Here is a 16,301-nt window from a genome sequence, read left to right as displayed (position 1 = left end):
GTTGTTTTTCAGAAGAAGAACACAATGTACTGTTGTATCTGGTTTCCAGAGTGGTGTTTATCATAATTCCTTGTGCGGTGGTTGGTAGAGTGCTGGGAAGGCACTCCGCCCACTCGCAGCTTGCTTGCTTTCTCTCTCCCATTGAGGCCTCCGTCCAGGACTGCGCGATTGAGCGAGCTGTCCTGTGTGATCTTTCCTGCCTGACATGAGCTGACATTGACCTAGAATAAAATAACAGGGGCCGTTTCCTAGAATTCTCGGTGGACTGCTGAGAACAGCTACCATAACTCTTGTAAACATGCTACATGCACACACAAACACGCTCCCTCTCCCTCATTTAGACACACACCTAGGAAATGAAGCCAACAAATGACAGGAAAGGAAAACAACGTGAGTGCAAAACAGCAACGACAGACCCCTGGAAGGAAGAGTAGAAAGTTAGCCTTTCTGCCAGGGAAGGAGCCCCAACAAGATTTCACTTCTGCTTTTCTTCCTTGCACTGAGTTCTGCTGTTTACTTTGGTGAATATTATAGTTTTGTGCTATTTCGGTGAGATGATGTGGCACTGAAACAGCAGAATGTCTTATTGAATACAGACACGGCTCTGTAAGAAATCCTGCAATGTTATTATATTTCAGTTACCTTTCACATGCACTGAGGAGTCACATGTGCAGGGCTGTAATACCAAGAATGCATTTTGGGATGTCCTGTCCCTTCTGAAATCAGCAGTGCTTTTTATTTTTTTTTTTATACTCACATTATTTTTTCCTTTTTTTTTTTTTTTTAAATAAAGTCTTCTAAGCTCCCATTTGCAGTCTATGTGGTTTAGAAGTAAATCATGTGAATCCAGAAATAATATCTTGAAAGGTAAGCACAACCAGTGCCGCTGCTGCCGTGTGCTTGCTTCATTCCAGATGCTGTAATTCTGTAAAGCACTTGCCATGGGTTCTGCAGAAGGAGTTTCTAGTTCTCTGAACCCTGTAGCTTACAAGATATGGGTAGTTACTGCAAGCCAACTGTTTATCTACACACACACACACACACACACACAATATATACTTATATATATATAACCTCCTTCCCCACCTCAAGCAGGAGCTAGCACATAGATTTTTTGGACCTCTCCTCCTAGATGCTACCATTCAGCTATGGTTTTCCAATCACCCTTTGAGGGCAGGACTTTTATTCTGATTTTTACGTGTAAGGATCTGAGGCGTGGAGGAAACGTAGCACAGCAAAGATAATGTGAAATGTTGCCAGAACCAGCAGTTGAATGCTGATTTTCTTGGAAAGGGGGGTGCAGGGCACCTTGCAGGAGAAGATCTTTTGGCAGCACCTCACTGACTGTTGGAATTCTTGGATGCCAAAACAGTAATTACGAAGTCTTAAGATTAAAAAAATAAACAAAGAACCCCTCCTCAGATTCACAGATAAGTACTGTAAGTGACTGGATGGTAATTGCACGTTATATTTGGAACACGATTTTTCTACTGGAGATCATCCATAACAGAGACATAAGTTTTCAGCTGAGCCTATAAGTTTCTGAAATGTACATTTTGCCTCTTAGTAAATCATGAAATACCCAAGGGATTGTAATGGGATTCCATGCTGAAGTTGTGTTACTGTGGACACTGAGGAACCTGAGGAGTATGTGCATCGTTTCTGTTTCTAAAGCTACTACAGTTTCCAGTTTGAGTCTGAAGCAAGCTGGGATGACCTGATGTGCTTGCTTTTCTGTTACAACCCCAAATTTGTTTTTATTTACATAACAAACTGTATGGAATGTATCTTAGTAAGAGAACCATAAATTATGTGCAGTTCTGTGTTGGAAGGGGAAGATGCATGGAGGGGGGAGGGCCTTACTGGTTTGTTGTGGCTGAACCATTGTACATTTTTTAGCCAATGCTTAGGCATTTATTTTTTCTTAACTTTCTCTGTCTCCCAAACCAACCATTGCTATTTTCTTTTTTTGTATCATGTAATGATTTTGGATTAAAATTAATATAAAAGACTTCATTATTAGTTTACAAATCTGAGGTAAGCGAAGCCATCAGATGATGCTGAAAATATCTGTCAAATGCAGCTCTATACCTGTTTGAAATTATAGCTTAGGCTTCATGTTGTGTTTGAGTGCATGACAGGAATGTCTTTTTATCATGAAAAATATTTTGTTTACTTTTGAGTAAAATTTTGACAGCAGATAAAGTACATCAGCAGTTTAAGGATTTGACAGTGCACTTAGTGTGGGATGGGAAGTTAAAAAAAAGTATTTGGTGCAATATGAAAAGCTTCATAGGTGAAAAAGGTTACGCTGAAAAATTGTTAAGTGTGTCATGGTGTTCACTGCACATATCAAAACCTGTCTGGTGTAGTGCTACACCCACTCCCAAGCAGTCGTATGTAGTTCCCACCAGGCAGTTGGTATTCCACGTTTTGAGTCAGAAAACTGAGGATGTGGAGCTCCATTCACTACATGGATGTTCCACATTAAAAAGGCAGTCAGGCTGATGTGTTTGGCTCGCACGTGTCTCTTCGTATGCACGAAAGCAGTGTCCCACAGAAGTGCTGCTTCTTCAGGTCATAGACAGAAAACAGTAGCTGGAGGAATGAACCTGAATGAAGAAATGGAAAAAACAAGTGGAGCAAGTAGAGATTTGTGAAGGGTCTTGGGGAAGTTGCATTTTCTGGTTTGTATTGAAGCAATTGACTGTCCAAGGTAGTGAGTAAAAATAAGCAACTATTATTTTATGACCTCTCTCACTGCTTATCATTTTTTTCAACTTATGGATAAAAATGTAATTAAACCCAATGAAAATACAGAATTATGGCTTTGGTATAGTTACTATAGGAAGTTATTTGCGAAGTGTTATATAAATACTCTGTTACATGCATGTTGAGAAGAGATTCCTTTCCTGAGCCTGGGGAGGCCTCTGGTACATATTTTCTATTTCAGATGCTGAGATAAGACTTGCTTATTTCCCTGGTTGTATTCTTGTCCCATGCACAGTTTCCAGCTATACTTTCTTAAAGATGGATTGTCTCTAGCTGGAGAGAAGTTGTGTGTCTAGTGGTAGCTGTGTGCCATGTTCGGTCTTGGCCAGGTCCAGCACTACTGAATGGTGTTCTTCTCTGTTTCCTTCTGGGTGCTTCCATAAATGGCTAAGAAAAACATACAAACCCTACTTTTGAGTAATTTTAAATCTCCAGTTTTTGAAGCAAATGATTACCATTTTGGTCATCTGAGTACTACAAACCAAAGCACCAGCTTGGGTGCTACAAATGTCTACATTTAGGGGGAGTTGTGATCAGGAGTCTTCTTGGAGCCCTTGGAGCCCTGGAAACAGCAATGCTTGTGTTTTCTTCTGTACCTGTCTACCTCTGTGACCTAGGTACAGAAGGGCTAGTCATCATCATCATACATTTGTATTTGCATCATTCAATCCATAGTTACTGCAGCTCCATAGAGCTTCTATTTAGTGACAGCAGATGACATGGATTTTAGAGCAGGTTACTCTGAATCTTGAGGGGACAAGGAAGGCTACAACAGGTTCATACATTTTGAAAGGGAACAAGAAGCAAATCGGGATCCAGTGAATATGGGCTTTGAATAGGAAAATCCTTATGGTGATGTAGGGGGGATAGTTGTGCCTAAGTGTTTAGACCTGAGGCCAGAGCTTTGATTTTTCAGTGATAATGGGGAACACAAGGACTGCGTAAGGTACAGATAGATTAAATCCTAGTAGGGTGGTGTCCTGCAGGTTACAATTTGAATCTGAGCCATATTAGCAGGAGTTAATCAGCTCCACCTTGAGACTTGACCAGACAAGTTGCTGGATTGGAATTGTGTAGGTAGTGTTGTGCCTCTGGTGTTTAAGAGAGAGGGGAGTTTTGTTTATGTGTGTTTATGTATGTGTGCTTTATGCCTCTACTGGGACCGCACCTCAAAGAGATAAGGAGCCCTTCTGACACACAAAGCAGCAGCAGCTGTCTCTTGGGTGGTTAAGATAAAGAACAAATATCAGAGCTGATACAATGCAATTAGTTTTCAGGCATTTCCCTGATTCCTCCTTTTCCCTCCTTTCCAGTGAAACACTGACTAATGAAGTCCCTTCTGAGCACTGCAGAAGTTGTTGAATTTGCCCAATGGTCTGTGCTGGACTGCACAGCTTAGCTCTGCATGCAGGGAAGCTGCTGTGGTCCACATGGTTGTCCTCCTGTCCTAGGGCAAAACAGTTACTAGTTAGTTCAGATCTATTTATGACAAATTTCTGCTGCTTGTTTTCACAAGACTCAGTAAAGGCAATCCCCATACCACCAGTCAGTTCTGGCCTCCTTGCCTTCGTCATCTCTTTGGGTAATTTTTCTTACTCTTTTCTGCTGGAGGACACTTAGGAGTCTGGAAGAGACCAAAGATGAAGATTTTTTGTCACTCTGACCTCTCGAGAAAGTCACCTGCCTGATACAAAGCAGCGGTGTGGACAGTTATGATTTTTCATGTGAAATAAAAGTAATAGTAAAAAAAAAAAAAAAAAAAAAAAGTTTTATTCTTCACCTATAAAGAGTGACTAACTAGGAGAAGGGCATGGCAGGGTAATCCTGTAATCCTCTCCAGATTTCTACTAGGAGACATTTTGTCCTAAATATCAGCACAGTCATAGAAATAATGCAGAGTAATCAGTCTCATCTTCCCCCAGCCCCCATCCTTGCTCCTGGCTATTAGCAAATTAACAAAATTTTCCCAAGCTTTTGCATGAGACTTACTGTGTCATTACTTAAAAAAAAAAAAAAAAAAAAAAAAAAAGGGCTGATCTCTGCCTCACTTTCTTATCATTCTCTATCTTCGCCCCCTTTGTTATTACCAATGAGTCATACTTCACCTTTTCCTTAATCTACATCTCCCACATTCACTCCTCTGCTGGTTTTCCTGCCACCCCTCACTCCTGGAATGAATTCTCTGCTCCTTTGCATGAGAAACTTCTGTTTCCAAAACTGTATTTTAAATTCACATCTTACACTGGGTTGCATCCTATTGTCCCAGAAATAAAGATGGTCCTAATTTCCTCCCTGCCTGAGCACCACTGATAAAAAAATATCAGTGTTCTCCTTTTTTTGTTGTTTCCTAACAGTTCAGTACCATGCTTCCTGACAAGCCATTGGTAAAGGTGTGTTTGTGCTGATTATGAGGAAAAAAAAAAAAGATTTGGCAATTGATATGCATAAAATAAAAATGCTGAATTCCTGGGGACAAATACTAGTTTTTAATTCTCAGCTTGTCTCATAAGTTAGATGCGAGTTTTCATCCTGGTAGTGAGCTTCAAAGGGATCAAAAGTTATGGAACAAACTATTTATTTTATCACGGTTAGGCTTGCTGCTGAAACTTAATTTGCAAGAACATTTGCTTCAATATGGCAGCAATACATGAGAAAATGATATAAATTCACTGTTCTAGGAATAAAGTGAAAACAAGGAAAAAGCCAATGCCTGTGAGGAAGTTAAAGCCATGAATCACCAGCCTCTGAAAGCAGCTGGACTACATACACACCATTGGCAGTGATGCTAACAGTGTGCGTGAAATCACAGAATCACCTAGGTTGGAAGAGACCTCCAAGGTCACAGAGTCCAACCTCTGACCTAACACTAGCCAGTCCTCCACTAAACCATATCCCTAAGTTCTACATCTAAACGTCTTTTAAAGACCTCCAGGGATGGTGACTCCACCACTTTCCTGGGCAGCCCATTCCCATGCCTCACAACCCTTTTGGTTGAAGTTCTTCCTAACATCCAACCTAAACCTCCCCTGGCTCAACTGTAGCCCATTCCCCCTCATCCTGTCACCAGGCACGTGGGAGAATAGGCCAGCCCCGTTAGAACAGAACCAGTTTCAGAAGATGTGAGAATGGTTCTCCAAAGGCTTCGCTGAAACTGTTGTGGGATTCGGCTGATTTCATTGTAGTCCTTAGGCAGGAAAAACAGTTGTCACTTACTCAGGTACCTGTAGCATTAGTTAGTTAATCACTATGAGATGCATCAAATGATGTTGAGAATATTTCAAGTTTTTGTCATGATTTCATTTGAACCATTTTGTAAAGAGTGCTGAAGCAGGGAACGTTTGTGTATGAAGTTCCATTTGTACAGTTAGTTTGGGTTGTTCCTCACCTTTTAGACTAAAAAAAAAAAAAAACTAAAAATCTGGCATCTGAAGCCAATTTGTGAGATTGTCTTCCAAGTGAGTGAATATATTCATTTCACATGCTGCTCCATGTTTCTTCATGACGCCGATAATCATGGACACGTTACTAGTATGAATGGACACATTAGTGCCACACACGCCTCGAGTTACGCAGTTCTTCCTCTACTGTATATCAGGCTTGGTCATCTGATGACCATTCCCCATCGTATGACCTGGGATGTTTTGTGCTGCATACAGTAGACAGCTGGGGAGGGAGCTTTAGCCTCCTAATCCTGCCTGGAAAATGCATCCTCAACCAGAAGTAGTGCTCCATGCAACTTGGAGTTTAATTTCAGAGAGTTCATTTCCAGGTAGCTGATCTGATGATGATGGTTATTATTAGAATACAGTATTTGTTTTTGTCAGATCCATTTCCTGCCCTAGCCGTTTAAGCTGTCACCATGAAGGTAGGGAAATCATCAGCCTGGGACCTGGGAGGTTGGGATTTCTATGCCTGAGGGCAGCCATCTCCATGCTTGGCTTGAAAGGACTGGGGAAATGCACATTCAGTGACCGATATATTCAGCACCACGCAAGTTAATTTTACTTGGGTACTTAACATATCCCAGAGGAGTTAATATGAGCCTGGTGCCAGCTAGTCTGAGACTTCTTACATTCGGTTATGTCTCACTAAAGACATGAGAAATTCCAGTCATCAGTTAAGAGGCTGCTGAACTGATCAAATCTGGGACACTAACTCAGTTGGCCCTTCCTTGCTCCAAGATACGAAAGCCTGATTTTTCACAAATAACCGTCACTGAATGTTTTGTTAACATAAACTAAACAATTTGCTTTTTTTTTCCTGTTCTCAATCTGATTTTCAGAAAAGTCCAGAGTGTGTTAGCTTTGTTTTTCCAAACAAAACAAGAGCAAGAGAAGTTTCAGTCCAATCAGTTAAAACTTGACAGAGTTTTTAAATGCTTGCAAGGTCCTAACATGGCAGGAAACCATTGTTATTCTGCTTCTGGGCTGTCGTGTCCATAGCACAACAGTTTTTGTTCTGATGAGCTGGAGATGATCTTGTGATACCGATGCACAAGGCACATCTCACTTCTTGTTCTACAGAGAAAATAAAACTAGGGATGGAGCTGTTGAGGATTCAGGTTTGTATTGTTAGGCCAGTCCCACTTTCTAGGCTGGGAACATCACTCATCCCACAGATCAGGGTATGTATCCTTCCAGCCCACACATCACAGCAGTGCTTGTTTTCATCCCATTTGTCATTGCTCAGGGTAGAGGCAGCATTTCATGGCTGTGAAGGACTTTTTAACACTGACAGGCTGTGGAGGAATTACACCTGAGCTTTCTTTGCCTGGTAAAGACCCTGTTGCATGCATGTCCTGTAGCTAGAGACACAGGGAAAATACGGGGACTTCATTTGTGTTCAGTCCTACCACACCCTGCTCCTCAAAACCAGCACTTGAATAAGAGAAATGAGGACTCTCAGCTGGTGCTTGAACATCTGCTGATGTCTGAAAGGCTTCAGAGTTGTATCCTGTGTAGAATACAGCCCTCTCAAGGGTTTACTCCAAAGCTAGACAGTTCTTAGTGAACAAGGAAACTCTGATTGATGGTCTTCCATGTGCCTAAGCCTCCCTGCTGAGAATATCCATAGATTTCTTCCAGACAAATGTAGGTGCTCATTTCATTTAAAATGTGGTAATTTGTTTGTTTGTTTGTTTTATTCCTGTTTTTATTTTTAAGATGTAATCACTACTGTAGGATACTTTTAGGATGCATGTAACACATTATATGGTGTGCTCCAAAAGCAGTTGGATCTGGCTTGCTGTGAACAATGGTACTGCTCTGGAGAAGTTAGTTTTGGCATGTACTTTTGAAATAAACCAAATCACAGAAACACAGAGTGGTTGAGGTTGGAAGGGCCCTCTGGAGGTCATCTTGTCCAACCCCCTGGTCAAGCAGGGTCACCTATAGCACATTGCTCAGGCATTCTGCTGCCTAATATGCCCCTGAGTTTTATTGCAAATAAAGATGTGTGTGCTACATCAAAGCTAATTCTTGTTGCCATTTGAAAAGTTTCCGTGCTTAACTGTCTCTTTTTGGGGCAATTAAACCAATCTTGTAGACAGCAGCCTCCTTCCTCCATGACTCATGCTATCGTTGCTCCTCATCTCAGGTGCAAAATCTTGGGAAATGCATTTTTGACTATCTAAATGTATGACATCCACTGGTTTTTGCCCTATCTGCTATGACGGTTATATCTGCTGGAAATGCCAGCAAGTTGGTTAGGCAATATTTCCCAGCCCTGGTTTCATAGATTACTTTAATCAAACTGTTTGTTTAGCAGTTTTTAAAATTCCCTTCTTAAAACAGTCCCTCTGGGCTTCTTCTACCTTACGTTGAATTTAATAATCTGTAGTTTCATTTAAAAAAAATATTAAAATATACATTTTACTTTCTTGCATGCTCAGGACTCTTTTAAAAAAAGTCAGAAAAAGTATAATGCTTGCTTTACCAGTTCCAGTGTTTGTGATTATTACTTGTGAAATGTATTGCTTTGTTTACTTCTAAGCAGATTTTTTATATTTATACACATGCACATATATGTGTGCATCGTTGTTCAGACTGCACTGTAATATTCACTTCAAGTCAGGCAAAAGTTTATCTTTTTTTCTTTATAGGTACACAAAGCATATATCGCTTAGCAGTTTGTTTACCTAACCCTTATTCTCATTTTCAGTCAGGCTTCTCTGTTTCTTGGCCCTGTTACCTCCTGCAAATATGCATGGGACAATCTTTACTGATGTTGGTTTTGTTTACTCATACTTTTGTATTCATTATTTAGTAGGAATTCTCTAGGTGTTGTAGAGGGTAAGTCCTGTTTTGAAGCTGGTCATGTAATTTTCAGAAATTTGCTAACTATTTTTTTTACAAACAGGAACAAATGAATGACAGAGGAATGTTTTGCAGGTTATGCCTCCTTGTCCAGGATGCCTATGGCATGTTCAGTGAAGTACAGCTGCAATCCCTCAGTTCTGCAGAGGACATTGAACAGTACTGCCGGAGGTGGGAAGGCAAATTCTGCTGTTTAGCTGGAATGAAAATTTTGCAAAGAACCACAAGAGGAAGGTGAGAAAGGTTCATGGAAGATTGTGTGGAGTGCTGTGGCAGGCAGAGGTGATCTGCCATTTTATTTATTTATGTGGTCAATATTCTTTGGAACAACTGAATCAGGCTTTGTTCAATTAAATGTCTTCACTGCCGTTTTCAGGACATCCAGTAGGTATCAGTTAGATCCTACAGTACTTGAACCAACCATACTCCTGAATCAGCATAAATAAACTGACACACAAATACACACTTAGCAGAGAAAAAAATTTAGAATTGGTTTATACAATGTTTCATAAAATATGAGAGTTTTCTTCCTCTTCTGGAGATTCGAAGACTTAAAATACTAGTTCACCTCTTTCTCATTGCAGAGCTGTTTATTATAGTGTGTTTTTCTACAGTTATGTCTAGTCTGGGTTGAAGTTTCAAGCAAAGAATTTCCCTTGGTATATGAGAGCTTAATTCAGTTAGGCCTGTATGGTTTTGGAAGAACAGTTTAAGTTTCTTTAAACATACCCTCCTGCTCCCGCACTCTTCCCTCACCAAAAAAAAAAAAAAAAGAAAAAAGAAAGGAAAAAAAAAAGAAAAAAAAACACCTACCAAACCATAAAATCGTTCTTATTTTGGGATAAGATTTTTCACAGCCTTATAGAAAAATCCCTTCAAATAATTAGCAAATTGATATATAGTACTTCTCTAATTTTACTTATTCTGTGATTCCTTTTATATTCTTTACATGAAATAAAATGAAGGTTTTTTAATCAAGAAAAAAAAAAAACTTTAAATAGATAATTATCTTACAGAGTATCTTTCTATGGAAAGTGATATGTTATCCTCATGGGGAGCTGTGTAAATATAATTAGATTGATTTAATTCTCAACATAATTATTCTGGTACAAACATCCTATCTAGATAAGCCTCTGGTATTAGAATGGCTATGATATTTCTGCTGACACTTTTTTCCTGTTGAAAAATGCTGTTTCATCAAAACCAGAATGTTTCACAGAAACATTATCTATTTTGGAGACAGTTTTGTTGGAAGATTTTTTTCAGGTCCAGAGGGAGTGAATACTCTCTCATTCTCATTTCATGAAAACTTTCAGAAAGTCTCATTTTTGTTTCACATTGGAACAAAAACAAATTTCAAAGCCTTGAAATGTTTAGCAAAATGGAATTGTTGTTTTCCATCCATCCCTATTCAGTATGCTTTTCTTTTTATGTACTTGCAGTGTTAATTTTCAGATCCTTTGGATTTCAAGCCTACTTGCATTTTTATGGATCTTTAATAACAAACACGTCTTCTTATTTAATTATTTTGTTGGCTTTTTTTTCAAGTTACATTTTTTCCAAACAAATTAAATAATGGCTTTGGAATTCTGGATACAAACGAAGTTTTACAACTGGCTGCTGGTGTTTCCAGTACTTGGCCTAGCTAATAAGAGACAGACTTCTTGTAATGTAAATTATGTTTCAAAGCAGCAGTAACTTACTTCTGGCTATTCTGAGGCCGATTAGAAGACACACTGCTGAAAATGCTGGTGGCTCAGCTGGAGCTGTGCTGGTGGTAACCCTGCTAGGAAACATTAAAAGAAAATGGCTAGCGTAGCTTCAGGGACAGTGCAGTGGTTAAAACGTGATTTCAATGTACAAGATGGGTGGGTGAGGGAATTGTTTAGGGATTTATTTCTTTCTTAATTGTTTCAGCCTAAGTTCTGCTTTATAACTTGTTATTACTTTTAAGTGTCAGGACACGTTTTGTGTCATTCTAGGTGTGATGGAAACCACTGTAAAGCCATAGCTGAAATGAATATAAGGGAGTGCTTATTCACACAGAGCATAATTAGGCAGTAGAACTTATTGCCACTGGATGAATGGGTTTCCAGAGCCAGTGGTATACCCAAGCACATGATAGGATATGCCTGTGAGTGCCCAACCTTGGCTTGCAGCACATGACTGAAGAAGAACTATGTGGTCTGCCCTGCAAGAAAGACTGCTGCCTTTTTTTTTTTTTTTTTTTTTTTCCAGAACACCAATTACATTTTGGAAGGAGATGGCTCTTAAACTGTTTGTTTCCTGGAGTCTCACAGTGGCTTTTAAAATGGATAAAAGGGAATAAAATATAGGAAATATGAGGGAAAAATCATGACTTTTTCTCTGCCCTGAAGCACATGATCTGGAGAAAGCCAACAATGGCTAATAAGATCCCATATTTGCATGTTGTCCCACAGTCACATGGACTGTAATCTCTCTTACACAGCACTTCCCCAGTCCCTCTGCGAGACAGGACATTTTCATTTTTTAGGTACAAGAGGTTCTTGAGCTTTTTGTATCAATGGAGAACTGCTATTGTTCAAAAAAAATTCCAGGCCATCATCCATCCTCATCATCAAGTATTTAATTTAAAGTACTATTTAACATCATTCCAGCAAATGTGTTTTTAAGATCACTGTTGTAAGCTAAAGTTACATTCCAAGAACTGAAAATCTATAATAAAGGGTATTTTGCATCCAGGCAACAGCCTGGCTATAAACCTGACTTGATTTTTGGAACTGACCTGTACTGTAAGATGAGTAAGAGAAACCAAACCCTTTTCTCCTCCCGATACTAAAACATTAGTGTTCTAACAGAAAGTGGGAAATGAACGTATAGAACCACGTCCTGTCTTGACCAAGAATGACCCTGTGAAAAATAAGAATTACGGTAGCCTTACATTGAGAGAAACACTGTCAATGCTAAATACCCATGTGCTTTAACAAATACTAGGGAGATCAGCTCTAAAGAGTCATGAGATTGTTTGAAGGTCTTTCATTGCTTTAGATGGTTTTCAGAGCAAGCCCCAAACCCCACGTAAAACACACTCTGCAGGCCATTGTTGCAAGAAGTCTTGCCCTTGGTATACGTAGAGGAAGTGGTGTTCCCCTTTGCTGTCCAGTTTCTGGCAATCCTGTCAGACAGATGAACATGGCTGAGTCATGGTGAAGTAGCCATGGTTTGTTCAGCCTCGTATTCACAGCGTTTCTTCCAGTCTGTTTTGAGGCTATTGAACAAGGTGGGTATCAGTGCTGTTGCAGCTGAACTAACAGCACGTATGTGGTTCAGTGTCTGTTTCCTGACACCTTTTCTCTTCACCCTCTCATTCGTACTTGTTCCCTGTATGACTGTTCCTTGACCTGCATGCTAGTGTCAGCAGAACAGAGAGTTATGGTGGTGCAAAGAGAGAAGACTGAAAAAAGTTCATCTATCTACCCCTGGTCACGTTTGATCTTTAGGGGTGTATGCTCTCTCTTGTCCTCCCCCTGCCTCGTATGTCAGTCTTACAAATTTAGCCCCTTGAGAAAGAGGAAGTGAGATTTCTATGGTGTACTGCTAGAAACAGAAATATTGGTTAAAAATCAGTGCTCATTACAACAATATGTAACCTTCCTATTTCAGTAGATCCAGTTATTTTAGGATGTCCAGTATAACCAGTAACTAAATGGGTGCAATTAGATGCAGGGACTGAGCACTCACTAAAATGTCTTAGGAATAAAAAAAGCTGTAAATTGTCATACTGTGCTGCTTCCTACCAGAAATTAATTGCAATGAGCTGGGATAAACTTCGTAGTTAGATATCTATCAACAAAAATATTAGTTTTATGTTATTAGCCGTGATCAGTGTTCCACACAGAATAATTTGTTTTGATAATTTGTGTCTTTTCGCCTGATTTGCCAAGCACTGAGTTGTTTTACTGCTGAGTATAGCAGAGCTACCAGATTCTTCTCTTTGTTCATTTTTTTTTTCCAAGGTAGAAAGATGAAAGGTGTCTCTTCAGCAGAACAGAAAAATTATACCAATTTAAAAATGGAAGGGTAGAGGGAGAAATGCTTTAATATGTAATTAACACAGAGTATCAGTGCCAAATTCATCCTTAAGTTAAAATAAATAAATAAATAAATAAAAGCTTAATGAATTTCAAAAAAAAAAGATTAAAAGATCTGAGTGCTACATGGGGATGGTGTAAAATCCACATTTGCATTGGATAGGGTAAAGTACTTTGAAGGATACATCAACTCCTACACTTTGGCACATGACTCCACCATTAATTCATGTCAAGTTGTTCCGTAAATTTTGCTCTAATATTTGCTGTTTCCCTTTTAAATAAGTAGACCCTGAGTACTGAGGTCATCCACCAGTGTTACATTTCACTGAAAAATTTCTGTGCTTTCAAGTAAAGTTGTCTTCCGTTGTTTGTCATTTTAAACTTTAAAATGTTAAGCACTGGGGTGTGAAATCTTCCTGTGTTGGTCCCAATCTGTAGTACTGGTTACTATTTAGCTTGAGAGTTTTCTTTCCTTTTTTCCCCTCTTTATTTTTATATATTTTTTAATTTCAGTCCCATAATTCTCTTCCTGTATCAATCAGCTTTTTCCTCTATTCTTCACTGTATGCTTTCTCTTCTATTTTGCTTTACGCTCAGAAAAGAGAGGACCACTGCTAACTGCTCTAAAGGAAAGCATTTCAACTGCTGGACGTTGACAGGAAATGTAATAGTAAGACAGAGCAAGGAAATCATAACTTCCTTCCTTTCATTTTCCCTCCTCCAAAAAGACTGCCATCTAAAAGAGCCACCCACATCTCTGAGGTTTTGAAGTCCTGAAACACTTCAGTAATTGCTGTGGTTAAAGGTTGAGTTCCATTTAAAGCATAATTTAAGTAATTACATTAAAGTGTTGAATATTTATATGCATTTCTAAATTGCTTTTAAGGACTGTTTTTGTGTCAGAATTTAAGGGTTTTTTCTTCAGTTTTCTTCTCTTTAGGAAGCACTGACTGCTGCTTAGATCTTCAGTGCTTCTATCATGAGGCCGTTCAGTAAGCAGCACTGTAGAATGAAATGGGCTTATTCATATTGTGTCAAAACTACTTTTATGTTAGATTTTTAGTGTTTTAATGTAGCATGAGTAAGTTCTAAATTAATAAAGAAGACAGAGTTATTAAAGTATGTATTTTTTTTTCAACAAAATAATGTCATATATCTAAAAGCCCTCAGTTTTTGACTGAGATATTTTGACTGAGGTGCTGTTTTAATAGGTTCTGATTTTTTCTTTATGTTTTTGATGCCTGTATTACTCAAGTCTGAGAAAATACAGCATTGCACAGCAAGATCTTAATAGGTAAATGAGACATAGAACTGGCCTACAGCACCAGCTTTGTATTTGGATTGCTTGTCTTCTGATAGTTCAGGCTTATGCAGTGTAGGGGATTATTACTGAATTTCTTTCTAGTGTTGAGCAAAGAGATGATTTACAGAGAGCTATGAATTGCTCTGTTTTTGAGTTCTTAATATTGAGACTGCGAACATATTTGTCTGAAACTGTCAAAAGAAAATTCTTTGGGTTTAGACTAAAATTGGAAGAGTAGGAGAGGAGGAAACAGAGAAGTGCTAAGTCATGAGAGCCTGGAGCAAAGCTGTGGAAGATGTTGGAGGAGAATCCTGGTCTTCCTTCTGCTCCTCCACTGCAAACCTTACTCAGCCTTTTTTCTTTCCCAGTTACAGACATTGTTTTCTTTCTTAAACTTTATTTGATATTTCTGATATTTTCTCTGTCATTTTTCCCCCAACTTGTGGTATGATTATTAAAATGTAAAAATCCCCCAAACTGTGATCAAAAACCATAGCAGCATAGCTGTACTGTTAAAAAGTTGAGTCAGGTATGTCACACACACAGATCCTGGACCAGAACTGTAGATGAAACTTCATGCTTGTGAGAGAACAAGGACTTTTCTCTTCAATTTGTATGTTTTTTATCAAAAAATCAGAGAGCAAATGTGCATATTTTATTATTATCAGTCATTGTCTTTCAGTATTTTTTCTACCAGGTAGTGTAAGATAATTTGTTAATAGGTCAAGATTAATTTCTGCATGTGCTGCATGTAGGTTTTGCATTTTCTCAGGCCTGTATTTAGCCTATTTAACACTATGAAATCTTTTGCATTTTCTGATTGCTCTCTGGGTACGTAGCAGGCAGTTTGCATTTGTGGATACACAGAAAAGACATACCACAGTTCAGCAAGCACAGTCTCAGGTGAGAGGAATGCCTTTCATGCATATTGGATAATAAAAATAATCAAGTATACTACGAATAATTACTTTGCATGTGATGTATACATGCATGTGTCTCTGTGTATGTAACAGTATCATTGTATATAAGCAAAGCCTGCAGAATTTACAGGAAGGATTTACAGAAGAGAAGGATACCTGTATGTATAGGAATGTCTGTCCTAACTTCATACTTCTACAAAAGTCAATACTATAAAACTTTATTAAAGTTACTGGTGGTTTTGCTATATTTTTGCTATACTGTTTTGTTTTTGTTTTTGGTGGTGGTGATAAACAGTGGATGGAAACATATTTACTATGGGTCATATTTTTTTTTTGCCAAACACAATACCAAACATACATCTGTTATTTAGAATCTGGTAGGTGACTTCTGTCCTCCTGGAATGAATTTAGTCTTTTTTCCTTTTTTTTTTTTTTTTCCAAAGGAAGGTTATAGAATACAGCAGTGGAGTCCTTGTCTCTTAAGTAATAAAAATGCTAGTAATTAAAATACCTTAGTATTTTAATGGTTAAAAATATTTTTTTATCCTTGTGCCTGGTTCTTTTCATGCCTTACTGTACTTTCCCTTTTTTTTAGAAGTATGTCCTTTTGTCATCAAAATTATTTTATATATATTTTTTAAAATAGTGCCTAGTAGTTACTCTCACAGAGCTAAATCATTAAGTTTTTATTTTGTCTTCTGTTATGAGAAAGGCTCTTTGTGCACGTCGGGGCTAACCGAGCCCCTTCACTGAAGCACAGAGCCAGCTGTTCATGTCTTGTCCTAACTCTATAGCTGAAGAAGGATACACATATTGGATAAAATACGCCCATTGTTCAAGTCAGATTGAAGTGGGATTTGAGTGCTGCATGGCCAATAAAGAGAATGGATTTTTTCTTTCTGGGAGGATAATGATTTTC

General features: G+C 38.6%; 1 protein-coding gene across 2 annotated transcripts in view; it reads left to right on the top strand.

Moving 5' to 3' along the window:
• SPIDR (scaffold protein involved in DNA repair) overlaps positions 1-16,301 on the top strand; it is a 201,638-nt gene that overhangs the window by 164,582 nt on the left and 20,755 nt on the right. For both annotated transcript variants that reach the window (XR_014618243.1, XM_084282627.1), the window contains exon 11: positions 9,162-9,320. Coding sequence is in view for 1 of the 2 variants with exons in the window: in XM_084282627.1 (XP_084138753.1) it covers positions 9,162-9,320 (159 nt within the window). In the remaining variant the exon portion in view is untranslated. The remainder of the gene's footprint in view (positions 1-9,161; positions 9,321-16,301) is intronic.

This window comes from Netta rufina, assembly GCF_964035555.1.
Source record: "Netta rufina genome assembly, chromosome: 2".
NCBI lineage: Eukaryota > Metazoa > Chordata > Aves > Anseriformes > Anatidae > Netta > Netta rufina.
This window is presented reverse-complemented; position numbering and strand designations above follow the sequence as displayed.